This window comes from Pseudopodoces humilis, chromosome 2 (assembly GCF_049639895.1).
Source record: "Pseudopodoces humilis isolate 2021_Gansu_Grassland_sample_001 chromosome 2, ASM4963989v1, whole genome shotgun sequence".
NCBI classification, from domain to species: Eukaryota; Metazoa; Chordata; class Aves; order Passeriformes; family Paridae; genus Pseudopodoces; species Pseudopodoces humilis.
This window is the reverse complement of record NC_142201.1, coordinates 63361942-63383661: the sequence shown is the minus strand read 5'-3', so window position 1 is coordinate 63383661 and position 21720 is coordinate 63361942. Positions and strand designations below refer to the sequence as shown.

Below are 21720 nucleotides of genomic sequence, written 5' to 3'. Positions count from 1 at the left end.
TTTATTTTCCCTTTAGCTGTTTTGCAGACTTATTATAAAAAGCACAGCTTACCTCCTCCTACTACATCCTAGCCTGACACCCAACTGTGTGTGGTTGTCTTTACGCTGTGCTGAAAACTTTGGTTAGGCAATACACTGTCAAAGTTAAAATCTAACGTTTCTCCATCCATGAGGTCATTACGGATAATCGACTCCATGTCACAGTCCAACCGTTCGATTAACATGTCATCTAAGTCACTGGGAAGCTTCTCCTGGTGGAGGGAAACAATTCCCACCCTCCCGTAGCCATTGCAACTGTTAACAGGGGCATATGGATTCATGGCATTCATCTGCATTGGGTGACTCATAGGCACTTGTAGCGAAGTCTTCACTGTCGACAGGCGATTTAGCCCTGATGTGTGTGACATGGTGTTCACTGTGTGTGACAAGGCACGGCCATTGACTGCAGGCGCTGGCTGGTTATGTCCCTGGTGAGGGCGGGCGCTCGGGTTCATCATTTTGTTGTGGGGCGGCTGGCTGCCGTAGTTCGGCACCACCGAGTTGGCCACCATCAGCACACTTTGGCCCAGTGCCCTGCCACCAGCCTGGGAAACACCAGTGTCCACGGATGCCAAGATATCGTTGTGCGGCGGAGAGTCGGAAGTCAGTAACTCCTTCAGAAGTCCCGCAGGACAGTTGTATTGGTTCATCGATCCGTAGCTTGATTTACTGTCTTGCAGAGTCTGCATAGGGATCTGGGACAAAGAGTTCATGCTAGCTTGAGCATAAGTGAATTTCCTGTAGTCAGGATTTGGTGAACCTATACTTGTGGTCGAGGATGCGAATGAGTAACCTGGTGTTTGCTGCATCAGGGTGGCAGACGAAGACTGGGTTGACACAGTCATTGATGTATTCGGTGACAAGAGATTGAGATTATCCAAAAGATTTTCCATGTTCTCAGAATTACTCATCTCTGAAAGACTCGGTAGAGTTGAAGTCATTTTGGTGGTTGATGATGGGTATACCATGGAGTGCACATCCCCCTCTCCAAGATCATCTTGCTCTGGCAAAATAGGAGAAAGTCTTCCACTAATTGTGCTGGCATTAGAGCTCGTTCTAGGTCGAAATGTACTCCAGTTATCAAAGTCATCGTTACTGTGAGAGCTGGGACTTGCAGGCCACTTTGAGAACTGTGATCCGGGGCTGTCACCATTTCCCTCTTGACCAGACTGAAGGGCTGTTTTTTTCTTGGCAGCTCTGCCTCTACTTTTGGCAAACTTGCTGTTGTTATCCATGGACGCTGCTCGCCTCCTAGGAGATTTGCCGCTCTTCCCTCCTTCAGGATTGAGCATCCACCAGGAACTCTTCCCTGTTCCTTCATTCTGCACTCTGATGAACTTGCTGTGCAGAGACAGGTTGTGACGGATTGAATTCTGAAAAAACAGAATAGCATGTAAGAAATGGGGAACACATGCATCTTTTATGGCATACTAACACCTGCTTTTGTAAGCATACTCTCGTTTTGTTAGAAAACACAGGGGTAATCATTAAATAAGAAAGCATGCCAGCCTGGAAACATCGTTTATCTGCTCACAGAACTGGCTGAAACAAGCTTGCAAAGAGTCGCCATGGCAATTTGTCTGTCATCTGCCTCCATCACATCTGACATTATAAAAAGTTAAATAAAACTGCAGAAACTGTTCTGAAATAAAAATTCCACATAAAGGAGACAAAATAAGCCAGAAGATCAAGAAGATGATTGAAGTGAGTCTTCTAATAAATGTACCTGACAGTATTTATGGAATTTATTTTAATTATTACTTTACACAAAGTTCAGGAATGCTAGATCCTGTTCTTTGGTCCTTATAATGGATTCTCACCCCGCACATCCCAAAACCCCACAGACACGCGACACACAAACTGTTGTTATTTCTACTGAGCATTAGTGAGATTTATATCACTTGTGTTACATGAGAAAATACATATAGAAAACCAGATGAGGACTAAGTTCTAATTTTTATAAGTTAACATCATAAATTGCCTAAGAAATCATAGAATATAAAGGAATGTAAAGAGCATAGACAAGCCTGAAACGAAACCCTCAGTCTTAAAACCATTTTTCACTTTCAAAATCAAAATTTTAATATGCAAAATTGACTCTTCAAATATCTGAGGGCACCAGATGACTTGTGCCAAGAACGACAAGAGGTACTGGAACTTTTTTTTTACCTCCTCAACCATGAATAATGTTTCATGTTAGACAAAGAAAAAAAAATTCCAAAATGGAAGGCCACAGGCTGACCTTTTAACAAGAGACTAATCTTTGCATTACCAAGCTGTAAATAAATGTATTTTTACTCATATAATTTTCTGCTGAGTACATGTAAAAAACGTTGTATTAACAGAAAAGTTTTCCTGTATCTTGACACAATTGGAAACAAAAGGCCACAAGTTCAAAGAGAGCAGAAACAGGCAGCCATAGATGCTAATAGAAGGGTGAGACAGTACCATGGTCTCTGCTAGGACTGCAATTCATGTATAACAAGGAGGAGGGAACCACAAAACAACACATTAAATAAATGTGTAAAACCAGAAATTAGACCTCAATGGCAGAGTAATCAGTAATTCACTACCTGCCTTCCATTCACAGTAATTTTCAGCAACTTGTCTAAAGATCTTAAGAAGGCATGCCAGGCACAGTCATCTCATGGCTGAAACCAGAGGCAACAGGCTCAAATTCCCCACAAGAGCCATGATATGTTTTGGACCACGGAAAGCCAAACAGACAAAGCAGGACTGGCCATCTGCAGAGCTCAACAGAAGTGGTTACTCTGGGATCAAAGAGGAGATCTTCAGTAGATGAGGGCAGCAAGGAGGTGTTACAGCCCTGCAATACCTTACAGGTGGCGACTGACTTGAGACTGTGCCCCCAGAAGTGCAGCTTCACCTGCAACAGGGGCACAAGACACTCCCTAACACCAGAAGACGGCAGAGCATGGTCTCAAGGCACCAACTGTTCAAACAGCACAACACTGAGTCAAACCACATGCCTAAACTCAGAAGCTCTTCCAACATCTCCTCCAAAGAACCATCTTTGCAGTTATCCCATAAACAGACATCACCAAAAATTCCCCATCCCTAGCAGTGTTCAAGGCCAGGCTGGATGGGGCTTAGAGCCACCTGGTCTAATGTAAGGTATCCCTGCCCATGGCAGGAGGGATTGGAACCAGATGATCTTTAAGGTCCCTTTCAACCCCAAGCATTCTATGATTCTCTGATTTTTCTATGATTTGAGTGTCTCCTTACTCAATTTCAAAAGGAAGCCATTCTCCTAGAAACTGTCAAGTAGGACTGTATCTCTTCAGGTAACCTTAAATCAAAACACCATCTTTGATGTATCAACAGGGTGCTAGGGAAGGCCTTGGAATTTTATTTGCACCGTCTGCAGCTAACACATAGGGAGGGTAAGCCTGGAAATCCATCTTTGGACTTGCCCACCGCCCCAGGGGCTGGCTGAGAAATGTGAGGCCAGCCAGGCACAGCCCGCTGTTTTCACTCAAGGGCCACAGACAAATCTGTGCCTCACACAAGTCCAGCTCTACAAATGTCGCAAGAAAGTTGCTCTGCGTGTCTGTTGATTAAAAAACCTCCTGCGCCAGTTCATTTTTTTACTGTATTTTGTAAACATACCCAGTTGGCTCAGGATCACTGTTTAGTATGAAAATAGCCATATCAAACACACAAAACATCAGCCAGGGAAAGCACCGTGACGAGGCTTAGCTCCCTCTTCTCTGCTACACAAGTGTTAAATATTTAACAAATCGCTGCTATTCCTTAGTCATCAAAAATGTTATAATATGGTATTATTGTACCGAGGACATTTGAGGTCGCTCTTTGAGTAACAGAGCTGTCTCCTAACTCTGCCAGTAATAAAAAAAAAAATTTTCCTAACAGGAAAAGGTTTGCGGCCCAGAGCTTGTTACATAAATTCCTGTTTTTCACGCGGCCAGCAGGACATTAAAGAAGCTATGATTTACTAACTTGGAAAAAGTGTTGAAGAGGTAAATCTTGTGAAAATATGCACTGCTGTTAATGATGTTGTGTCTGCAAATCCTTGCCAGATGCAAACATGACCTGATAAAAAAGTATGGTTTCAGCAGTGGATCTTGGCAGCCGGAGGAATGGCGCAGCTGTTAGTGGCTGAGGCGTGCGGCAGCACCACCAGCCCCGGCACGCTGTGGAGATGCTTTCAGCCATGGGTTTCACCTGGACTTCGGAGCAAAGGCTCCCAAAACCTGGCCTGAATGACTCCATAAGCAAGCGTCTGCATTTTGAAGCGGGTCTTCGCACAGCAGCATTTCGTGCCAGATCGCATGGCAGGATCGCATGCCAGAGCATAACTGCACTGAATTTTATCAAAATCTGGGTCAGGATGGCAGCAGGGCTGCTGCCACCTGTGGAGTGCTTCCTGGGATTGAGTTTGTGCCTCTGAGATAAGGCAAACTTACTTCAGCATTCAGACCAGGGACTGTGGATATGCTTATTGCTACTTTCTGATTTAAGACTCAAAATATGCAAAACCAGTATCAGCCACGTGCCATGTGAAGAGTACATCTCGGCTAATAAAACTCGTGAAGCCGAGATAATTATTCCTTTGAATCTACATATTTATATCATTCAGCTGTACTTCTGACATTTCCAACAGCTCTACCCAATATCCAATACTGCATTTAAACCCAAGATATAAATAGCAAAACACGCAACTTAAATTAAACTTAACTAATTGCTGAGAAAAATTATATTCCTATCCTAATTAAAGCTGAGGTATTTAATTATTTTTTAGTCAATTGGGTTGGTGTTTTATTAAACACCTGAAAACTCAGTTGCTCTGTTAAACTTGACAGCATTGCACATACTGAGGTGAGACCATACAGTGAAACTTGGCCGTCTTTCTTCCACCCCAGACCTTGGAGCACCAAAAGCAGAGGGAAGCAGAGCTCCTCTTTAACCCCACTGCAAACCTCTCCAAGCAGGACCTAGCTGTGGATTTGTGATTATCTGGGGAGCTGCAAGACCCAGATTTGGAAGAGCACCTACAAGTGCCCATGGTCTCTCCCACCCTCATACTTGCATCCATGGGCACAGGCAGCACCCATCCCACCAGAGTGCCATGATAGACACCAAAAGGGAGAGTGAGGAATGGATGTGACAGTCAACACACTTTACCAAAACAAGTGTATTTGCTATCAAGGTGCATATGCTGCATATTGCAATAAAGCGTGCCACAGCACCTCAGGGAGATTCACAATCAACCAGTAACAAAGGTAGGAAGGAGTTTGCCTGCAGATGCAGTCATAACAAACTGGGAGGCCACAGGAGCAACACTGCTTCCATAACACACAGGTCAAGGATTTCCATTAACAAAAATTAACAGTCTAATGACTGCCCACTAAGTTTTCATTCAGACAATATCCCAGGAGTCCACTGCTTTCTACACCTCTTCCAAGGGGATGGCCTACACAAGTTGGTCTACCATCAGCAGTGGTAGCACATCCTGTTACTGACAGCTTACAGCATGTTTCTGAGCCAACACAATCTCCTGCTGGTGACAGCACCAAAGCAAAAGTTTCACAGCAGAGAAGTGAAGACCCCATCCCCCAAGAACTTCCATATGCTCTCACAGAAGACACTCAACCTGTCTCTCTAGGTCTTTGTATAGGGACTCTACTGCAGGTCTGGATGTTTGCATCATCCTCCTCTTGGAGCCTCAGTGGCAAGCACCACTCTAAGAAGAAGACATTAACACTCTTAGGAAAGTGTGCAGAGGCCAGGAAGTTCTCCAGCACACTTGCTCACAGCTCATTCAGCATTAGCAGCTGGACTAGCAGCAGCAGGGGCTATCCATGGCAAGTGGCACCATGTGGCATCTATCCAAGGATAAGTTAGAACATGCCTGGCAAAACGGGCAGGTTTGCCTACAATAGCTACACCGTCTGCACCCATTTTGCTGTGGTTTCCAGCCACGCTGCCAAGTTTATGGGGCTTGGATGAAGAGGCCAATGAGGAAAGAAAACATTGCTAACTCTAGACCTACCAGAATTTCCTTTGGTACAACAGTCTGGTGGTGTAAGGCAATCCTGCTTGTCTTACCTAGTAACTATGAAATAGAAAATGTTCAGATGCCGATGCTGCACATGGAGCTTGGATTTGCCTCAGACTCAGTGCTGGACAGTCACAAGCTCTTGGTCTACAGACAGCACACATTTCTCTCTCAGAAAGTTTCCTGACACTACAATGTTCACTAACACCACCACACTGTGGTGTCAGAAGCCTCAAATGCTAATGAAACAGCTGATTTTGCCACCCAGTTGTGGTATTCTTTTATTACAGAAACCTTTTCTGTTGTCCAATAGGAGTATGGACAGAAAGCATGTCACTTAGCCTCAGGTCAAAGAGTTGTATTTAGAAGATGCTGGAAACTTGCCACCTCGCAGCTGCATGAAGGTGGAAGGGCAGGATTTCCTCCCAAACAGGTCATGCTTTTTTGGGTCCTTTGTTCTTAGGGAGGTGCTTTTGTTTGACTTCATTTTTTTCTCCTGCACTGTTAAACAGTTAAGAAGTATCAGCTGGAAATAGTGAAGAAATACTTCCCGCTTCCTAAGGGGACCTTGCTCTGTTTCTCTGTGCTTTTCATTACATGGGGTGGCATAGTGAGAGTCCTTCCCAGACCACCACCCGTGAAACACCAACCCCAAACATGGAGACACTTCCATAAACTGTTCCATGTGGTAAGATTTCAGCAATGCATCCCTTTTTCCACACATGAATGTACAAGAACAGGATGGAGTGTGTGTTACTCCTATATGGTTGCTATACATGAACATATATATCCTGTGGCCATATGTCAGTGGCATTGATCTAAGTCCTGTACATTCTGCATTCAAGTTCACAGATTTATGCTATCCTGTGATTCCTTCTCATAGCTGGCAAAGACTAACATACTTTGCACTGAAGGTGCTTGGCCATCCTCCAGGTTGCAGCCTGCTGCCACCAGGGACTGGAGGGGATTTCTCAACCACTGGAGTCTTCTTCTCCGGATCATGGTAGCACGTAGGAACGGAAAATGCATACCCAGCTTCAGACATCGATGCATAAGACTTGGCTATGCATGCCTACATGTCAGAGAGGGCAACTCTGTTGACATGTATTTGAGTTTTTCCCAGTTGCTATACCCTACATTCTCTTCCTCATCCTACGTAGACTCTTTGAAAGCACTTTTCCATAATGGCAGTTTGGACATTTCTAATGATAACACTGCCTACTCTCCCTCACACAGGCATTTAGGAAGAACTTAAGCAAAAACCATAAACAGGGTTCACAGTGTGTCTAATGTGCGCACAGGGGAAGCACACACCTGGATACTGTTCTTCATATGATGACCCCAACCAAAACTTTTAACCACTTCCACATTTTCTGTACCTCCGAGAGAGAGAGAGCCACAGCCAGGTTAACCATCACCTACATCAGCATCAATACTGTGTTTTATAACTGTATTTATTTCTGCGAGCACAATACAGGTATGATGTATCATCATTACAGCATTATACCAAATATACAGACATTTCCTAGGATTTCAAAGCCAAGGAAACTATGTGACACTGATTAGGAAAAACAAGGGACAAAAATGTACGTGAAAAACGTGATTTTTAAATGAAGCTGATTAGACTTTCATCCCTCTGGTAAAATCATCTGGGCGAACCAAGACAGCCAAAAAGTTTGTCTAAAATCTATCCATTTTCAAAGGTGAAAGAAAGGCAACAATAAGAAGGCACCATAGTTTCATTAAAAAAAAAGCAAAGAGCCATCAGGGTAAGTGATGGCTCCATTTATCAACTTCATTTGTCACAGCATTAAAAGTTGTGAAATATAGAAAAAAAAGGAAGAAATAACTATCAGATCAAAATATTCAAAGACAGTAGGGATAACTATGTTTGGTGATCCAGACAAATTCTAATACTGCCTGTACAAAATTGATGCTGCAAGCTTTCTATTCCAACAGATGGAAAACAAGTGTTTGACAAATATAAGGGTTCCGTCTTTGTAAATAAACATTTCTTTCCACAACTATGAAACATATATATGCGTATGACCATATGCAGCTCATGATGAAGCAAGTTCACCAGTGGCACAGGAGGACAACAAGGAGACCTCACTGAAGAGAAATGTTTCAAAGTCAGGATGCCCTTCAAATTAGGGCTTCTTCAGAGGTCAGGGAAATCATCAGTCTTTCCAACCAGTCCCACAAAGTATTGCCATTGCGCATAAAAAACCCTGCACTGTTTTTTCAGGAAAGGTGAGGAAGCACCTGCATTATGCCAACGCCAGACCGAATGAATGACAGTGCAGTCGAGGTGGGTACCACGTGCCACTGCTAAGGTGTGCCCATCAAAGGGGAAAAAAGCACAGGAATTATCTGTAGTCCATCAAGCCCTGAGGAAGGCTGCCGTGAGCAGACAACCCTTTCACAATTATTCACCATGGGCTCTAATGCAGTGACCAGGAATGCGACTCTGCAGGGACGCAGGCACCACACAGCCTAACGGTCTGAGGAAAAGCTGCCCTCAAATGCAGAGCAAAAGCAGGTTATTGCAAGGAAAACATGAATCACAATTACAGCCAAAGTTCATTAAGCTGGGGGGGAAAAAAATAATTAATTAATTAATTAAGTGGCAATTCATCCATACAATGCCAGAATGACTAATAGCTCAAAATTTTATTCTGCAGCTATAGTAAAGAGAGACTAAGCAGTGTTTATTTTTTTTTCAGCCAGTGGGAATAATTATGATCAGCAGGACAAAAAATGTTAATCACTCATTTCCTGTTTAACAGACAGCCTGCTTCACCTCTGCCACTCTCCACTGTTACACCCAATTCATCACAAAGACTACAGCACTGTTTATAGAAATCTTTCCCCCCAGCTCTTTTTCTTTCTAAAACTAAGCTGCCTTTTATTGACATTCATTAGCTCTAATGAAGAGGTACAAATGTGTACACATGCTAAATATATCAATGCTAATTAGACTAGCAGATCATCTTAAAAGGAACACTGGAAATATGTTCTTACCAATTAGAAGCAATAAGGTCAGAAGCAGGCCAAGGTCTTAAGTGCAAATTACAGAGGTGAAAAAACCACATTGTAGTAGAAAATAGCGTTGATTTTTTGCATTGGACTTTGAATGCACACAGAGAACTTCCAAGAAAAAAACCAAAAAACAAAAATCAAAAACCCCAGATATAATTACTCAGAAAGCTTTAACTGGTTAAGTGAAACAACTGTAAAGGTCCCTGCCTGAGAATCCACCTAAGATTTACAGACTAAAATCCCTGCATCATGACCAAAGCAGACCTTTGCCACTTGTCCAGGTAAAGGCACAAGCAAACCTAGACCTGTACCTTCAGGTTGCCTTCATCTGGATATTTTGTGAGGGAGCAGCAGATCTTAATTTTAATGAATTAAGACTATTTGCTTCCACAAAACCACTGATAACCTAAAGGATTGGAATGACTGTCAGGACCTGATGGATTTAAAAGCAATGTGCTGCCCACAACAGTTGAAAATGAGTTAAAACTGAGGCAGGCAAAGCAAAGCAGGATGTCCTAGAGACATGGGCTAAGTTCATGACACTTGCCCCATCCACTGTGCTGCCCATGGGCTGGCCATGCCTGGAGAAGCTTGAGGGCTGTCCATATTTCTTACTTTGAGAAGCAACATACCAAAGGGGATGTACAGATCCAACAGCATAAAAAGTTCTGTTGACTGAGCCTTTGCATAGAATATTAAAAAAAGTAAATATATCTCCTTATTACACTTGTGTTAGCATAGCAGAGGCAGTTTTTAATTTAGCAAGCAAAGGACTACAGAACTCACATTCTGTGGTCATGGATGTCACTGAATACCAGTTTTTTAGAAACAAAGAGTCAATGAAAGCAGCAAGCTTCCTCTGCAGCAGGGTTAGCTGTGCCCCACAGGAAATCTCTGGCTTGAGGAAGCTGCAAGGCTTGTGAAAAGAAGGGCAAAGCCTTTTATTTACAGACTGAAAGGTATCTTAGGCTACATCTCACTATGCATTTGATCTTTATTTTGACTACATCAAGTGCAAGGATATACTTGCAAAATTTTAGTATAGTCCCCAAAACTACAAAAAGAAAACTAAAACAAAGTGGAATTTTTTGTTTTGTTTAGGGTATCTTTAGAAACTATTTAGTGCATCTAATGGTTAAGACACTGCAGGTTTCATATTTGTTAGGGGACAGTGTCAGCTTAAAAATAACAACCATCCCATGAATTTCACCTAGCGTTGTAAATATCTGATGTTGATGTAATAAACAAGAGAAAGTGAGGAAAGAAGGGACATTTCTCTTTCCCTCAGTTTCTTTTGCATGGGTACAGTCCAGTACACAGTCGCTGTTTTACTATTTATGTTTCCTCTAGCCAATTTACCCTTTATCTACCTCATAGATGGAAAGAAAATAAAATACCATTTTCCTGTTAACAAAGCAGTAGCAGGAAAGAATTGATTTCTTACATTTTTATTAAAATAGCTTAAATAAGATCACATAAGTTCTCTTTAAACTCCTGCATATCTGCAAATACATAAAGGATATTGCTTTATACAGTCATGATTTGTTAATTTATCTTTTTTTTTATATCCCAAATTCACATAAAGCAACTATATATTTTCGATTACTCCTCTTTGTACATCCCAAAGAGGCACCACATAAACTAGGTATCATGTCCCTCCCAGCTTCTTAGAACACAGTTTGCCTTGGTACTTATTTTCCCCCACCACAGAAGCAGGTCAGATCACCAGCACACTCTCTTCAGGAAAGCTCTTAACAATTCAAGTTTTGCTCCCACATCCCAGTAGACTTTATGTAACGCAGTTTACTGCTCCAAAGCCAGCAAAAAACCCTCATGCAGATTTCAATACAGCCTTTGGCTATATTCCAGCAGGCACTGTCCCTCTCCACTGTCTGGCCACTTGCAGCCACCCTCTTTCAAAAGGTGAAGTTTATACTTAAAAGGGATTTTAGTTGATTTCCTTGGGACTCAGAGGATTCCTGTTGGGTGGTTGCACCATTCATGCCAGCGTCTTCTTCTCAGATGCTGCCTTCTGTGATGTTCTTCAGGCCACAGTTCAAGAATATCTGGCACTCATCACTGGGTTTTATTACATCTGTTCAATATTATAAAGTCAGAGTTGTCCAGTCTTGCAAAACATGTGGCATCAACTCTGAACAGTTACCCCCAGACACACTCACCATTTTCAGTAGGCTATGGGAGGCAGAACACTATTTCTCAGAGCAAGATGAGCACCCAGAGGAGGGAAATCTAAAGGGCAATTTCTTCCCTCACGCCCATTTTGGAAGCATTCCTAGTCCCTCACTACTGTAGGCTGTGCTCTGTACTTAAGAGACCCTTATTAAATCAAAGAGCTATTTACAATCTACATACTGGCAAGTCCACATTCCCATAGAATGTCATCTGGCAACAGTGACTTAAACCATCAGCTCTGTATTTGTTTGTTTTGCTCCTTCACAAACAAGTAAAAAAGACAAGAAAATTCCATGTTTTTAATGACAAGACTAGAATTAACAGAGTAAAGCCCAAGAGCTCTGATGTACCAGCATGCATCGCAATACCCAAATGTCCTTTTTTTTTAAGCAGTAAAATATTACAGTGAGGACAATGAAAAGAAAGATTAGCAGCACCGTTGTGGCTTGAGATCTTTTACATACACACCTGCTGCTAGAGGTGCAGGACCCCACTGGACATAAAATAAGACAACTTCCAGAGTGCAACACTCATGCAAAAATGAGCTTTGTTAGACATTTTGGGTGCCAGATTTCTCCTGCCAACTAGGTCTAATTAATTAGCCGTCATTACTGTTTCTTTCCATTTAATACACACAATGAACCTGGCCTTACCACAGCTCTCAGAGATCAGACCTCATTCAGTCTCCCATTCCCCTGGACAGAGCCTGACACAGAGAAGCTCTGGGCACAAGATGCCTTTTACCAGCTGGAATAGGAGGTGTCCCAGGGAGGACATCGTATCACTCTCATCAGTTCAGAAAAGAATACACTGTTTTTGAAAGACCTTCCCTCCTCTATGCTAATCCCTCAAACCCAAAAAGCTCTTATCAATTTCCAGATTAGGTTTCCTCCTCCTGGAGGTCAGTCTTCACATGGTGCAAGCTTCACCATCATCCCCCAATCCCCCTCCAAGAGAAGCCCATGTGTAACTGGGCACCCCGAGCCTGCCAGCCTCGATATTCAGATTTAAGGGCTACAACAGTCACATTCCCAACCACAAAGCCTGCCGGGGGCCTGCCATCCTTTTGCCCAAAGATGAAGAAGGCAGTGGAGCCTCCCTCCAGCTCTCCCCAGATATGCATTAAAGCATATTAAGGCAAAAGCACAGCTGACACTGAGAGCTAAAATGCCATAAATCAATTCAAAGGGGTGCAACAAGGAAGTCTTAAGTTACTCTACAGGGACTTGCTCAGTATTTGTCTCCTGACAGCTTTTGCTTCTTTCAAGTACTGCAGTTTAATTCCTCCTCTTGCAGACAGTCAGAGAGAAAAGCAACACAGGTCCCTGTCCAGCTCCAAAGATGTGCGAACTCTCGAACTGAGCTGGTCAGAACGAGGCACTCGTTTCAAAACAATAAATAAAAAAATAAAATTTACAGGACATTAACTTACGTCAGATTAAAAATAGCAGGAATGTCAGCAGTAGAAGCTGTCATTTGCAATAGCTATCAAGACACAGGAAGTTATTTATTCTGTGGGTCACATAAAGCCCTCTTTAAAAACAAGGATGAAACAAAAAAAAAGAAAGCATGTTTACTGGAGCCTGTTTTCCAATATTATCTAGCCAATTTTGTTTATGAAATTTTATACCAATTTGTCGTTGATACATATTTGGGTTTATGTCCACAGATCTGTTAAACTGCATAAAACACTGAAGCCCTTGCTGTTCGTGCTTAAATTCTGGATCCTTTCAGATTTGAAGATACTGCAGGGAATTTTCACACATTTTCATATTGCTTTTAAAAAGAAATTAAAGTTTTCCCCCAGACAGTCAGGTGTTTTCAAGTATTTTGTTTGTTGATTATTCATGTAATCATAAATTACATTAAGTATTTGGCAGGCCATGCCTTCCTCTGTTAAAACATTTGTTTTTACTTTTTCAGTTATTGTTTAGATCCTGGTCATAACATGCTCCGGGGGTTGTTTTGAACAGCAAAGAGGAAATAAGCAATATTTTAACTTATATCACACTGTAGCAACATTAAATGCCTACGCAGCAATATGCTACCTATTCAGTATTTTCCACTTTCTTCCTGTCCACTGTTGGCTTACAAGAGCAAGATAATTCACAATTTTACAGTTCTGCAACCTGTAAAACACAGGCTCACAAGCATGCTCAGAACAAAACACAAAAAGGACATTAAAAAAAAAGAAAAAAAAAAAAAAAAAGAGGGGCAGAATATAAAGTAAACATATTTGCTGAAGGCTGGTTTTGAAATCATAGGAAAGCCAACAAAGCTCTTCTGAAGTCAGCTCACATGCACCCAGGCACTGCAGGTGACACAGTTGGACGAGGCAGAGCCCCAGCAAGGCCCTGTTTGCCTACATTCACCCTGACACCAGGGCAGAGAGTTAGGAAAGAGACCTTGAACTACGTGCCATCACTGCTGCTCAGCAGGATCATGGGCTGCAGTGGATGTGATTACCAAACCCGTCGTGACCCCTAGAAAATGCCCCATGGATTAGAAAAAAAGAGAGGTCTCATTCCAAACACCACACAATTCACACAAAACAGTCTCTGTGACAAAAGAGAAATTACAGAACTACGTTTCAAATATTTCTCAAGGATGTTTTTTTCTATGGGTTTAAGCACTGTATTGTATTTCAAGCATTCAGTTATCATGGACAAGGATTTCCATCTCTCCTCTGTTAGCAAAGTCTTAAGACGTTGTCATTTACCTAAGAAGAAGAGAGAGATGAAGAAAAGAAGAACATTTCTTCCAAAACTGGGTTTGTAAAAATACTTCCAAAACTCAGTTTTGGAGCAATGAGTGAAGGATCTTGACTTAGTACCTTGAAGATATCTACATGCCAATTGCAACTTTAAGATAGTAGCTCTTAAACACTTTTTTTAATAAAATTCTCAAGGCATCACAAAAGTTTAGGATTTATCACTTTAAAACACATTCCTCAAATAATGGAAACTGGCCAAGCAGCCATGGGCTTAATCCTCCTTTTTCCTCCTCTGTCAATTATTCAAGGACCCCACATTCACTCATCCACTGTTGTCTACTTCCTTCAATGCCAAGCATTTCTGAGGCATCTGATAAGGAAGTGCTGCATTATCTTGCTCAAAGTTTTCGTAATAGCAGCCACCCCCCCCACACATATGTATATGTTCAACACGTTTGACTGATTTTCCAAGGAGAGCAATAGCTGAGTAATTCTGACAAGAAAAATAAAAATCTGTGTTCCACAGCTCTTTTAAAATACTAGTATTTTAAACTTGAAATACTGGGATTTTTTTCTAACTCACACCTATTTCTATTTCTGTGTTAAGCTTTTAAACATGAAAACATTCAAGACTAAGCATTATCAACCAAAATATTAAAATACATATCCACCTCTAAGGAGAATTGCAGAGAAGCCTGTGATATGTGGCAATCCCCTGGCTGCAGTGATATCTGTGCAGTGCACTTGGCTAACAAAAAGCCACAGAAACCCATTTAAAGCAGATTCAAAGGCCTTTTTACCTTAAGAACTTGCCAGAGAGCAGCAGTGACAAGGCCCTTGCTTCCTGGCACAGCTAAAGGCCCACCACAACTTTTGCATCAGCTTGCTTGACTCCTCTATACTGCCACAGAGGCTGTCCACATCTCAAATAGCCTTAACCAAGTGGATTTCTTATTTTTTTATCAGGTCTACAGACAAACCCACATTATTTCTATTGTAGATGTTCTCAACTTGTAACCCACATACTCTTTGAGGTACCAAAATACTTCTAAAATCCCTCAGAAGGCAGCCAGGGGAGGTAGTGGCAGTCAAATGTCCTCTGTCTGTTTGCACTGGGCTTTCCTGTAATCCTGGCTTAAACACACGTGCACCACAGGAAGAAAACAGACAATTTTAAGTTGCTGACTCTAGAAAAAGTGCAAGAACCATCTAAGATTAAACCTGGCCCCCAGACTTTGTCAAAAGGCTGACTTAAAGGATTAGGCCAAAGAAGATTAACTCAAGTACGATGTCAAAGTACACTCAAACAGCAACAGCTTCTTGACAAACACTGATGGGTTGTAAAAACCAGAACATTTAAGAGGAGGATTCATAACCCTGCAGTCTGTGCCTGAAGGAAAGCTCTCCCAACCCAGGTTCTGGCACCTGATAAACTCCAGCAAGTGGTTCTGGTTGTAGTGATGCAGCACAACCCACAGAGCAAATAACCAGAAATTCAGACAACCCAGATAACTTCAGAGTAAAAAAATCCTCCGAAAGATACACTGTCCAGTGGAGAAGGTAACATTGCCATTCTTCCATGCACTATGGCACCAGCCAGTTTTCCTGTCATCTGACAGCAGTCAGGGAGAGATGCAGTAGCAAAGAAGTGCACAGTTCATCTATCAGTAATGTTAGCAAGGTACCGGGAAAGAGACAGATGCTTTGGCTGTCTCCAGTCACTCCTGCTATAAGGGGCAAAAGGCTTTTGGAATTACTTCTATGAAAAATCTATCAGCTTCTGACACTGAGGGACCAAACAAGAACAAGTCACAGGTCAAGAAGCTCTACCAGTTTGTGGCTGTCTTCCCAAGATAGTGAAAAGACATGATGAAAATAATCCCCACTAACAATGCCAACAGTGAAGACCATGGCTTTAAAGACCATGGCTTGTATTGTACAGCAGTTTCATCACAGCTGCTTGACAAGCCACAGGAGATACCAGTCACTCTTGGTGGGAAGGAATATTGACTGCCAAACCAATGCCTCCCTGAGCACTGGGTTACCCAGCTCCTCTGAGGCAGTCATAGGCTTACTGGGTGGGAGGAGTACCTGCCTCTGGTAGGGGGTCTGCCACTCAAGCTGGTTCTGCTTCAGATGAAATGAGGAACTTGCAACCTCAGCAGCAGCTTGAAAGTAGGAAAGCTGCAGCTTCAAGCAGATGACCAGAGCACACCCCATGAGAGCTTCAGCTGATCACAATCACAATCACAATATTCCCAAGCACCACCGACTAAGAAACTCAGCCAATGCAAGGACAGTTTCCCCATACAGAAGATACTGCTCCATACCTCAGGGGCCATCCCCTGAATCTGCATGCTACTGGACTCAAGACCATCACTGATCAAAAATTTCCTCCTCCTGCTCAAACCAAATTTAGCTTATTTCTACTGGAATGATGATATCCCCAACATGAATATTTAACACTGGCACTTTCCTCAATGAAAGAACAAATTTCCCCACACCAAAAAGCTACCAGTAAACAGGTTTCAATGACTCAATATACAGACAAAACTTACCTGACTCAAGTCAACAGAAACTTAACATTTCTCTGTGTTCAACATCTATTTTTCTACTGCTGGCATTAAAATACTAAAATTAACACTGCTAGTTAGAAGAGGCTCCAGGGAGGCCTCATTGCAGTCTTTCAGTACTTACAGGGAGCTTTTAAAAAAAAGGTGCAGTATGACATTTTACATGAGTAGATAGTGGTAAAACAAGGGGGAACAGTTTTAAACTAAGAGGAGAGATTTAACTTAGATGTTAGGAAGAAATTCTTTACCCAGAGAGCGGTAGGGCTCTGGAACAGGTTGCTCAGGAAAATTGTGGATGCCCATCCCTGAAGTGTTCAAGGCCAGACTGGATGGGTGCCCTGGGCAACCTGATCTAGTGAAAAGCATCCCTGCTGATGGCAGGAGTGGTTGGAACTGCACGATCACTAAGGTCCCTGCCAAACCTTCTATGATTCTGTGACAGCTCTTCCATATGCATATCTGCTCTGCTTTGGTGCAATTTTATCTTGGACTACATTATGTTCAAATCTTGTTGTTTCCTTTTTTTTTTTCCCTGGAGATTAGTTTATTATTCATTTTACAAGCCCCAAGGTAAGAGAAAAGGCAGTAAAACCAATGTAAAGAGGACCTGTGAAGATTAAAGACCATAATGACAATGGGAAGTCACACACACACAGAGAAGGCTCACACCCTCACTGGAGTTTTGGTTTCCCTCCCAGATGCAGCTCTCCACAATGAGTAGAGACACAAACACCTGTGAGACAAAGCTGCCCTCCCTTATCTACAGCACCATTAGGAACAGGCATTCCCACCAGCCTGGTGCCTGCTTGAGGGTGGAAAGCTGGACGGAGAAGAGGAGGGAGACAAAGAGGTGCCAGGCACCTTTGTTTCGAGGTTTGGAAAACACCATTTTCTCTCAGGCAGAGAAGGAAGCAAACAGCAAGCGCCATCCCTCAGCCATGGCAGCACGCACGCACATGCACACGCATTTCCTGCGGCTTCGCGAAAACAATGAAGTGTGGGGAGCCTGGCTCTCATATGAAGCACACACCGGCTATATATAAAATAAGGAAAGCAGCTGCTTCAAAAGCTCAGTCATGCTTTTATCAACAGGGCTTTAATTAGTACCCATCTGCTTCCTGTTTTATACTACAGAACTGACTTTCACCTGTTTCAGCAAAACATTCCCCAAATGGAAGTGTGCGCACACACACATGAACACACACGAAAAGTTCACAAACACCTTATGCTTAAATAATTAACATCTGAAATCCTTGTTCTGAGTGTGTGGGCTATATAATTGCTTTTTCAAAAAAAATTAGGCTGTGCCAGAGCTATCAGATTTCACAGCCAACACCCTTAAATCACACACCTTACATGTTTCACCATTTATTTTAACTTATTGGCACTTGGGGACCCAAAGAACACTGGAGCCCTGTCGTACTGGCACTGCACTACAGAGAGGCTGCCCAGAGGGCTCTCAGTGGAAGTGTGGGCTTTTCCTGAGGTCCGTCACACACATGAAAGGATTTAAATAAACAATGGCAAGGCTGATAGTTTGAATCCATTCTTAACTCACCCCATTGTTTGAAGAGAAGAAACAACACACAGAAGAAAAATATTACTGAGGGAGGAAATAGCTTCACCTTTGAATTTCCTGACATTTTTCCTCCCACGCTTTTCCCCTTCACACGTCAATTATTTATTTATTTTGCAGGGAGAAGACAAGTGAAAGTTAAGTACAGCAGCACAGCTACGTGCGGTCAGACCTGCCCACCTCTCCTGCACAAAGGAGCTACACGCACTTGAAAACTCGCCAGGAGCAAGGTATCCAGAGAGCAAAACAAGAGGAAGCAAAGCACTAGGAGAATGGATTTCTTGCCAGTGACTGAGCAAGGAACACCACTTGCCTGCTCCTATGCACAGTTAAAGGAATGGGAAGGGAGGGCAAGAGCCAAGAGAAGCAGTATTCATAAGGTCTCTACGTGAATTTTTTTGGGTATGCAAAGCCTTCTCAAACTCCAAGTTGCTCATCACAGGAAAGAGCTTTCCTTAGCACACCTTTAGCATCAGCCACCACCTACAATGCTTGTTTTGCCAAAATAAACCTGGCAACCAAACGACTCATGCTCCAGTTTTTGAGTAGGAGGAGATCATTCTCTCTTTACAATTAGAAACCTCATCTGCAACAGCTTTCCCAGATGCACAAAGCTGACCTAACTCAATTAGTTTTCTTCCACAGCATCTTGGAGCCACTTCCTGAGATTTTGGATCTGTCTGCAGGGTTCTTGAGATTCACCAAAGACGGAAAAGTAAGAAAAAAAGTTAATCCAGTAAACAGAATTACAGCAGTTAGCCCCTCTGATGTAGTTACTCGTGGTGGTAGCAAGAGCAACCAGCCAACAACGTCCTCCTGTGCCCTCTGTATCATCACCCAAGGGGAGATCACAGTGCAGGAAACACCAACAGGGGTAACATCGAACACTTGATTTTAAGACTCAGTATTCATGGGAGCCTACAAGAAAGATGGGAAGAGATGATTTACAAGGCTATGTAGTGACAGCAACAGCTTCAAACTGACAAAGTAGGTTTAAATTGGATATTAAGAAGAAATTCTTTACCGTGAGGGTGTTGTGGTACTTAACAGGTTGCTTAGGGAAGTTGTGGATGCCTCATCCCTGGCAGTATTCAAGGCCAGGTTGGATGTGGCTCTGAGCAACCTGGTGTTGTGGAAAGTGTCCCTGACCACGGCAGGGACTTTGAAACTAGGTGATCTTCATGGTCCCTTCCAACCCAAACCATTCTATGATTTTGAATGGGTACACTAAGAAATGTTACTTGAAGCATACTGCCATTTGTTACTAACACAGCACACCAAAGTACCATCTACCTCTGCATACGTGAAGACATTTGTGCAGCATCACAAAAATCTGATGAATAAGAATTGCCATTCAAAAGTAAAGATCAAACTTTGCTTTTAAATCTCCAACTTCTAAAAGTTTTTAGCAACTCTTCTTCTACCTCACTACTCTAGTAAAAGCAGGATTTTGTACACACACTAAGGGAGGTATTAGTGAAAGGAATGAGCTCTGTTGCTAGAGGAAAAAAATCAAATGAAAACACACAGGCGTCCAAGCAAAATGAATGCTCTGAGCATGAGAAATAGGTAAGAATGGCTAGAGCAAAATGAGCACCAAATGCAGGAGCTCCAAATACCTCTCAGAAAAGTAAAGGTGGCTCACTTCTAATTCAGTCGCTTCAAAGGACAGAAAAAATAGATGCAGTAATCTCGTGGGCTGTGTTTTGTTTATTAATTAGACTTTATTAATTGATAAACCAGAATAATCAACTTTTTCTTTAAAAAAAAAGGAAAAAAATTCTTAACCTTGTGTTTTCACCTAGAAGATTATACCACCACTTAGATATTTTTCCATATCTCAACCAATATATTACATAACTTCATCCAGGACTGAAACAACAGATTGTCTCAAGAGCAAATGACAAAATATTTGTACCAGAAATCCTGGCAACGTTGCATGCAGATGGGTTTCTGAAAAATGGGGTTCCAAGAATAAGTCACCCATGGTTCCAAAAATAAGAGTTAAATTCAAACAAAACCTGGATGTTCACTTTGCAGGGTACTGCAGGCCTCTCCAGGGTCCCACCCTTGCCACACACAAGACACTTGCTAACCACAAGCCTCTGAAGTCTGAGCTGCAGCTAAAGACACGAGGCTGGGGAAACGCAAACAAGGCCAATGTCCTGGATGCATAACCCAGAAATTACACGCTATGGGGTGGTGGTCAGCCACCCCACTGCCAATGATGGACTCTGAGCTGAGTATATCGGGACAGCCCCGAAGAAATCCATGGCCACAATCTATAGGGTCTGAGCTGTGGCAGGAGAGGGATCATCCCGTCACGAAGGGCCAGGAACACCTGTGCCTGCAGTTGGAATGTGGGCATGCTGGCTGGGTCTCCCAGCCTGCCAAGGCACAGCTCAGACAGTCTCTAAAACACCGGCCCTCCCTGAAGCACCGGGGGAGCCCATGGGAGCGGAGGCACAGAGACACATCACGCTTCAGCGCAGGGCACCGGGGCATGACCGCGCCACAGCAGAAACAGATGTCTGAGACCACTCTCATCAACAGGGATGGAGAAACTTAAAACCTGCACGTTATTGCTCTACCTTGCCTTTTATAAGGGGAATCAAAAGCAAAGCTCCATGGATGCTAGCGACCTTTTTTAAGTGATTCCTGGGCTTTGGGACACACTGCTTCCAGCACTGCTTTTTTTTGGTTTTGATAACTTAACTCAGCCAGACAACTACATTTTACTATATTTTTTTTGTTGTTGTTATGGTCAGTACATACTGACCTGATAGGGAATCCCAGGACATTCTGCACCGAGAGGAAGAAAACAGACCCTTGATTTAAAAGACATATTTAATCAGTATATTTCAGATCCCTGCAATCTCAGACCTTCAACAAACCTTCCAGCATAGCTTGTCTTCCTTAGCAATGCCCAAATTCATACAGATAAATGCTGTTCATAAAGGCTATGCAAAACTAGTGGTGTTTGGCAGGAGACGGGCACACATTAACAGTTCCAGCCTGAGACAAAAAAGCTAATATAATTTTTTTGAAATTCGGCACCCATCCGAATTTCCGTTAAGATGACTAAACAACTGGTTTGAAGTGATTTGCATAAAAGACTTAAAAAATGTAATATGGATATGGGGGAAGGAGAAGTGAAACAAGAATGGGATAATGACATTTCGTGATACCAGAGATCATTAGAGTCTGGTGCACAGAAGAAAACAGTGTCTTTCCTTTCCTTTCTTCCCCTCCACATTTCCCTCTATACATCAAATTAACAAAACTTTTTTTTTAAGCATAAAAATCAGGGCTTAAAACTTGAAGTTCAGTCATACACAATAGTCAAAAGGAATGTTATAAGGGGAATAGAAAACAATCTCAGAAGGTCATAACATCAGCAGATACAGTACACGTATATATATTTTTGGTTATAATAATTACAAAGCCACAAATTGAAGTTTGTTCATTCTTTGACATAGCATAGATTTCCAACTTACAGTCTTGAGTTTTCCAGAAAAATCAAAGTTGTTGGTGTTACCAGAAC

At 42.4% G+C, this 21720-nt stretch overlaps 1 protein-coding gene across 1 annotated transcript in view; it reads right to left on the bottom strand.

Annotated features, from left to right (window-relative positions):
- FOXO1 (forkhead box O1) overlaps positions 1–21720 on the bottom strand; it is a 61045-nt gene that overhangs the window by 3987 nt on the left and 35338 nt on the right. The window contains exon 2 of the mRNA XM_014251315.2: positions 53–1412. Within this exon, the coding sequence (XP_014106790.2) occupies positions 69–1412 (1344 nt within the window). The 3' untranslated portion in view covers positions 53–68. The remainder of the gene's footprint in view (positions 1–52; positions 1413–21720) is intronic.